Consider the following 8,276-nt stretch of genomic DNA (forward strand, 5'->3'; position numbering starts at 1 on the left):
GCATTCACCCCCCTGCCTCCTTCATTCTTCTCCTTGGTCCCCCCTCTCCCCTCTTTTTTTCTTTTTCTTGTTATTATAAAGGTGACATACAGGGGGATTAGAGTTATATAAGCCAGGTAAACAGTACATTTCTTTTTTGGACAATGTCACCCCTTCCTTCACTCTCTCCTCATTTTTCCCTCCTATCCCCACCCGCAGCTGTAGACTTCATTTTCAACATGGTGTCCAGTGAGCAGCTCTGCTGCATTTGTTCACCCCCTGTCCCTCCATTTTGCTTCTGTTATTAAGTGTCCTCACTCTGATGGTCCAGTTAAATATCCCCAAGACTCCTTCCTACATCTCTCCCTTCTCCCTCCCCAGGCTTCCCAAGGCCTTTAGGAATAATAATTTTTTTTAAAAAAAGAACCTATCTATCTGATGTTAATATGTGAGAAAGAGCAGTAGGATTTAAGTCCTGGCTGAGGAAAAACACAGTTTTACCTTTCCAAATCCCTGCGATCATCCTGACTCATTCTCATGCACTCCTGTTCATGAGTTCATAGAATTCCACTCCACCTCTTCATCTCTTCCCATGTGAATCACCTTGCCCTGCAAATACACATCTGCATTTACACATCACATACTCGTGTCAAAAGCAACAAGTCTAAACCTGAATTCATCCTCCTTTCACCTAAATCCGCTTTCTCTTTGATCCTCAGGGAAATAACTGACACTAATAAAGAAGTTATGAATGTTTAAACCACTTTAGCCAGACCTCCAGCCTAGCTTCTTGCTGATTCATTGGACATGGAGTATCACAGATTTTTCTTCCTAGGTTAGCTTTGAACCTAGATCCTTTGATGCTCAGAGTCCTAAGTAGCTAGGATTATTCACAAAAGCTCTAATGCATACTTGATATTTCTGTTAAGCAATTTCCTGGAATCTTCAGATATAAACTAATTTATCTATAGAACTTCATCCATCATTACTTTTGCCAACTTTATCCCCAATTTTTTTTTTTTTTGCCTGGGGCTTGAACTCAGGGCCTGGGTACTGTCCTGAGCTGCTTTTGCTCAAGGGTAGCTCTACCACTTGGGCCACCATGCCACTTCCAGGTTTTTCTGTTTATGTGGTACTGAGGAATCAAACTCAGGACTTCATGCATGCTAGACAAGCACTCTACTAAGCCACATTCCCAGCCCCTTATGCTCTCTCCACCTCCCCTCCCCTCCCCCCACCGGCAACTCCTGGGACTTGAACTTAGGGCATGGGTGCTGTCCCTGAGCTTCTTTGTACTCTTATGAGTTGAGCTATGGCTCCACTATTGGTTTGATGGTTCATTAGAGATAAGAGCCTCATGGACTTTCCTGCCCAGGCTGGCTTTGAACCACAACCCTCGAATCTCAGCCTCCAGAGGAGCTAGGATTATAGGCGTGAGCCACCAGCACTGGACAATCCCCACATAGTTTTTAAATTTCTCTGATCAATCCTCATTTTCATTACTCATCTTCTGACTACCATGAAACTGTAACCTCTCTGTCCCTCAACTTTATAATAACAATAAAAACAATTAAAAAGACTACCACTCATAGACAAGTTAGAGCCAAACATACAATATTGCCTCGGAACTTATTCCATGTTTGAACCAAGGAGCTTCTTACATGCAAATGTCTTCATAAAATGCTTAGGATACCTCAGCAGCATCTGATACCCTCCATGATCCAACACTCTCTTTGCTGTCTTTTCTCCCTCTTGGTGCTCTCTGTCTCTGTCACTGTCTCTCTGTCTCTCTGTCTCTGTCTCTCAGTCTCTCTCTCTATCTCTGTCTCTCTTCTTTGTCTCTCTATTTCTGTCTCTGTGTCTGTGTCTCTGTCTCTCTCTTTCTCTCATCAATTTACTCCTGGTCATCTTCTTGCCAGCCCTTCCTTCACTAACCAGACGTGGACCTTTTTCAGCTTCCCAGAATAAAATCAGAGAATACTTTCATTTACTCTATACTTTCTCCTAGATGAAGGCATTGCTCCACGACTGAGATTTTTTTTCTCCCCTCCCCTGAGTGATGGATCTTTATTTGTCTAATTCATATTGCTGTTAGAATAGTTGATCGACTCCTTACATATGTAAACTCATTTGTAGCGTTAGCCCCGAATGTGTTCTTTTTCCCCTTCGTTCCTGTTTGAACAAAATCAAACGGACCACTTGCTTATGTTGCAGCTGAAACCTGGCAGCCAGACCCATTCCTTGTGTCTCTAAACTCTTTCTCTAAAATCTAAAATAATAACATGGAGCAATAATGTAATAGCATGTAGTAGATAATATAATAGAATCGTCAACATCACTGATCATGCAGGCTGGGGCTTTTATTGAATAAAATAAGGGTTCTTTGGCCACAAGCCCCTTAATACCTGGAGTGTTGATCTAATAATCCAGACAGCTGTTATGGGAGGAATGGTTAGGTAGCAAACACAACGATCTATCTCATACTTATTGAGACCATGTTTTTAAAAATTAAATTCACCAATATCTGCTAAGTCTAAAGCACAGTTTGGCCTTAGAGTTAAAAGTTCAATAAACCTCAGTGAAATGAATACATAAAGAAATTAATGTGTAGCCCAACCAACCAACAAACAAACATTGCCAAATCTTTTCATATTAAATAAAGTCAGCAAATAAGGGGACATAAGACACTATTCAGACAAATGAAAATATAATACAATTAAGGGTTTTAACCTCCCGGCTAGGTGATAAAAAGAAGGCTTAATGAGGAAATTAAGAGATAAAGAAAGATGTTTATAATTCAAAAAACGTGTTTCTCATCTTCGTTTTTTGTTGTTGTTTTTTCCCCTGTCACTCCCCCTCCCCCAGCCAGTATTTCTTTGGGGGTGAGGGGGGGTGGCATATTTGCCGATCAGCTCTCCGGACACACAGAAACCCCCTTGTGAAGTTTATCGTTATCTCCATAGCGGTTATGTTATTAATTGCTTCTCATCCTATAGATGCCAATTTATACATCTGTGTTGGAAAGCCCGTGTTGTGTGCACCTGTCGGTGGCTCTTCAGCTTCGTATTTCTCCTCCCGCGGCTCTCCCTGGACTGAAGGGTCATTCTTCTCATTCACCTGCTTCTTTCAATCTAGTGAATGCTCTGTGGCTGCAGGACAATGTCTTTTCTGTTCCCTCTGCATGTCCAACTCGTAGCGCCCTATCTGTAACATTTTAAGTGCTCACTATGCATCCCAAATGAGTGTGCAGGGCAGCCTGAAGTCATTCTTACAATGATAGCAGGGTGAAAGAATGGTAATTTCAACAGCCTTCCTAGCGCTGCATATCCACTTTATACTACCCATTTGATTTAATTCCCATGCAATATGCTTCTTTTAAAAGCCAAGATGAATTAAATGTTTTTCTCAGTTGTTATTTGTGTTAATTGTGAAACACTGATTTATTTTAGGTTAAGAGCACTTTTTTCTTTCTAATAATCTTACCGGTACTGTTTATCTTTTAGGAAAAAAATTTACTAGATCCTGGTTCATTGTACCAAGATATTCAAAGAAAGGACTCTCAAAACAGTTTTCTGCCCCTGCTATTTTTTGTTTTTCATTTTCTTTATTTTTCTTTCACTACTTTCAATGGGTCTAGCTTTTCTGATTTCTCAACTCACTAGTTGATTGTAGTTTGCTCCATGTAGGTGTTTTGCTTGTGGGTTGGTTGGTTGGTTGGTGTTGTTTTGCTTTTTTCTTTTTGTGCAGTTCTTTTGTGTGTTTGAACCTATCCTTTGTTCTAATCATTTGCTTGGCTGGTGTTCTATCACTTAACACAGGCCTCCAGCCTGGCTTTTTTCTGGTTAATTGTAGGAAGAGTCTCATGGGCTTTTCTGCCCTGGAGGGATTCTTTGATCATCTATCCTCACATCTCAACATCCTGAAAAACTAATAATCCAGGCATGAGCCAACAGTGCCCAGCTCCCTATTTGTAGTTTTGTTTTCCTGCATGGGTGGGGGGTTAGCTCTTTTCTAATATTTGACATTTCCCTTTATTATTATTTATTCTCTTTCTAAAAAATTGATTCATTTATTTTTGTGTCAGTACTGTGGCTTGAACTCAGGGCCTTTCACTCTTACTGGGCTTTTTTTCCTCAAGGCTGGTGTTCTTCCATTTAAGGTACATCTCTATTTGATTTATTTTTCTTAATTATATTTAAATCGTTGTACGAAAGGGGTTTTAATTCAGTACGTCAGTTTATGAGTAGAATGCATCTTGATCAGGGTCACCTCTTCCATAATTTCCCCCATCTCTCCTAACCCTAACCATCTACTCGAGTTACCTAGCATTTGGACTTTCTTAACCTTAACAACACATACTTATCAAGCACTTCCATAAGTCAAGAAGTACAAGAAAAATGATGAGCATGCTCGATACAGTTCTTCCATTTAAGTCACTAATGATCAGGGATGGAAGGGGATCGGGATAGAAATACACTTATTTGCATTATTGTATATTCTGCATGAGAAATTTAGAAACCCATGGCACCTACAGAGCTAGCAGAAGCACCTTCCAGGCAGTAGTGTTCCTAGATAGGTCAAGCCAGACTCGAAGTGGAGTGGAATAGGAGTGACAAACCAAGGAAAGGCATTACAGATTTAATGGAGCTGTGGTTCAAGTGGTCGAACACAAGCCTTGAGCAAAAAAGCTTAAAGGACAGCAATCAAGCCCTGAGTTCAAGCCCCAGTATTGGCAGGTGTGTCCGTGTACGTGTGCACACAAACACACGCATACAGATCTCTTTTCTATTTCATTATGTTACTGCTTGAACTTATTTGTTCCTCTCAAGGCAGCTGAAACTAGATGTGACTGTCATTTATGTTTAATTTCCAAAAGTCCTTTCCCCTCCCCTCCATGATTTTAATAAAACAAAATTAATTAAAGCGAAACGGGTGGTGTACAAGTGTTAGTGAATAAATAACATTCTGGTGGCCGGTAAAAGGCCACATTGTTGTAAGGAATTAAGGAAAGCTCTGACGGCTACAATCATAGGAACACACGGCTGTACTGGAATAGAAAGCCGAGGATGCTCGGAGCTATTCCCGAGAGAATTCTCCCAGCGTCTTGTAGGTGAATCTTCTGCAGGATATTTAACAATGCAGAGCCCAGTATGAAAAAAAAAATCGATGATATCCTTTGGCTGCTGTGTCCTCAGGCCGCAAATGGCTGCCTCTTGAAGGACCAGGTGTCAGAATAACATTCATGTCATATCTGTGTTGCTGACACCGCCTCCTCCTCCTCCTCTTCCTCTTCCTCCTCCTCTTCCTCCTCCTCCTTTTCCTCCTGTCTCCACAACAACGCAGTGGCAGAGCCGCGCTGCCCATGTGCCTTGCTGAGGTCACCTCCTCCTTTCTCAGAATCCTGCTTTTCTGCCAAGGTTTGGGCCTCTGTGGTCACAGCTGCTGGGGTCAATGGCCTTAGGTCACTGTCCATCCCATAGGTGCAGATGGCGGCTTCCCCATTCTCTAACCACACAGAGGAGGGTGATGAGCGATGGTGTGTGTGAGGCATTTTCGCCAGGCTCCTTCTGGCTCTGACAGCAAGAGGTGCTGCAAGACGTCAGCCCCACTGTGACTCCTTGTATTAGGGCATAAACAGCATGGGCTGGAATAAAAGCTGCACCCCTGACTCACTCAGAGAAGCCCACCATTGTAAATGAAAAGGGGCAGGGTTATTTTTATTTGTGGTAGTAGCGGGTAGTGAGGGGAGGTAGGCTTTCTCCAAATCCTGTTCCTTCAACAGGTGTGACAGTCCCATTAGATGTGGGCAGGAAGTTTCCTGGAAGTCAAGTCACTCCCCTATTTATCTGGGTGGTTATAGAAACAACTCCCCCCCCACACCCCGCCCCGAATCGCCTGACTCCCCCAGCTTCATGAAAGATGTCACAGGCAGCTGCTACACAGGCTGGATTGCATCTCAGGAACCCAGGGGCTTCTCAGGCACCTTCTGCACCTGCATGCACCTGCTAAAGAAATGCAGGGAATTCCAAGCCCCAGCTGATAGCTTCCTCACCCTAACCGGACTCCCAGTTTACTTCTTTTAGGAGTGATGTGACAGGTCGCCCCCTCCCCATCCCTCCCACAATCCAGCTTGCACAGAAGAGATCCCAGCTTTCATGAAATGGCCTTTCTCCCTTCTTGGAGTTTAAATAATAAAACGGTGAAAGCCCCCTTTTTATATTAAACTCCTCCTAGTCAAAGGCATTGGCAGCTTCATGCTGCTGCTGCTGTTCATTCATTGCCACTCACCCCACTCCACCATTTCAAGGGTCCCCTAGCTGCCCACTGTAACTCCAAGACAACTTGGTCACAAATGCCTCCAGGGGCAACTTCCCAACCCCAACCCCATTTCCCAGGCGTCAGGTGGATCGCTCTGGTACCCCTTGTCAGGAAGGCATCTTCATCTTCAACCCTCAGGAAAAATCCAGGAGGTGGCAGGAGAAACTCTGAGCAGGTGGGGAGGATCATGGATTCTCTTATTAAGCTCCTCTTATTAGGCTTTAGGAGCCATACCTCGGAAGGCTATAGTTAAGGGTTAATGAAATGGATAAAATGAGTTTAAAGGGCTTACAACGAAGTCCTATTCTTTATGTGTCCACAAAATATACTTGCTGGTTTTGATAAAATTGGAAACTATTATAAATAAATACCAGTCATTATTTATATGTAGTGTGATGAAGGACAGATTTGTTTTTACCCTTCCCCACCCCCCCCTCAAACTTTTGTGAGGGATATGTTTAATGAAAAAGAAAAAAAAGTTGTAAGCTTCATATAATTCCCGTGTCCATGAGTTGTGACTTCCCCCTCCCTCATTCCCCCCCTCCCCACCTTGTTTACATGACCAAGAAAGAAATACACTTCTCCAGGAGAATGCTTGCATCACGAGAATCTTTAATAGTTAAACTTTATTCATGATGGGGTGGTATATATGTGTTTTTAGTTAAAGTGTGCTAAGTGCTCTCAACTGGGACCGTTCCCAACCATTCCAGTTCCAATCAGTTCAGTTCCAATCAGTCCAGTTCACTTCGGCGAGGATGTTTCTGGTGCCCAATGAGTCACAGAGGAGGGAGGGCCTTGACTTTTGGCTTGGTCAGGCCCAGCTGTGGTGAACCCTTCCATACTCTCCAGGATCAAGTCTACCTTAATACACATCATGGGTCCCATGGAAAAGAACAGGATGGAAAAAAAGATATTTTCCCCCCTTCAATGTATTTCATAACTTTAGCACGTCTCTGGTACAAAAAAAAAAAAAAAGAGAAAGAAAATCACAAAAAGCAAAAGCACCCAACAGAGCTCACTTTAGGAAACAAACATGCATACATTCTACAACACTACTACTCAAAAGAGTATACCCACGTGAATACAACATTGGCATGAAGATGTAGAAAGAGCACTGTGACTGAAAACGGAAGAGGTTTAACACTGGGAATACTGCACTGGAAATCCTGAATACTCTAAATGACCCGAGCCCCACCCACCCCCTTTCCAGAAGCAATGTGGACGGTCAGAAACGATTCTGCCTCCAAGTACCCCACCTGCCCCTTCCCCCCCCCTCTCCTCCTCATTTACTCCTCAGAGACGCTGTTGCGGGGGCCGTGGGCATCGGGATGCGCCTCCCGCCGAGCTCTGGCCTCCTCCAGAGCCTCCCTGTATCTGGAGGGCCAGGCCTGGGGGTCTTTCTTGAAGACCCTGGCCAGGAACTCCATGATCTGCATCTTGGTGATTTCACGGTTGGCCCGGGAGCCCCAGTAGAACTCGTACTCGGGCGGCTCGACGTAGGGGATGCGCTGGTACTTCAGGTAGTTCTGCTGCACGAACTCCTCGGTGATGAGCTTGCGGACGTCTCCGAAGGTGGGGTGCTTCTTCCAGGGCCGCAGCCCCAGGATGCGCAGCACGTTCCACACGGCGCTCTCCCTGGCCCCCCGACCCTTGACATAAATGAGACTCAGGATCATGAGCAGCAGGCCCATCATGGGCATGCGGTTATTCAGCGCCACCCGCTCCAGATCCTCGGGGCTGAGAGCCTTGACCAACGCAAACTCCATGGTGTGGAGATTGGTCAGTCTCAGGTGCAGCCCGAAGACCCTGGCCAGGATGAGGCTGGTGCGCCTGAGGATGCTTCGGCACCACTTCTTGTAGCTGCCGATGACATCCTTGACCATGTCGGGGAACCAGATCACCATCCGCTTCTGGTCCTTCACCAGCACATACCACATCAGCTCGTGCGCCTTCTGCACCAGCTGCGCGGGCGCGGGCGG

General features: G+C 44.6%; 1 protein-coding gene across 1 annotated transcript; it reads right to left on the bottom strand.

Moving 5' to 3' along the window:
• Positions 1–6,889: 6,889 nt before the first annotated feature.
• On the bottom strand, positions 6,890–8,276 carry LOC105982330 (necdin; the record flags this gene model as incomplete). The annotated part of the gene is made up of 1 exon (XM_013011904.1): positions 6,890–8,276. A coding segment is annotated over one exon (693 nt), but the record flags the coding sequence as incomplete, so codon positions are not given.

The sequence above is a fragment of the Dipodomys ordii genome, unplaced genomic scaffold, assembly GCF_000151885.1.
Source record: "Dipodomys ordii isolate 6190 unplaced genomic scaffold, Dord_2.0 Scaffold15, whole genome shotgun sequence".
Taxonomy (NCBI): Eukaryota; Metazoa; Chordata; class Mammalia; order Rodentia; family Heteromyidae; genus Dipodomys; species Dipodomys ordii.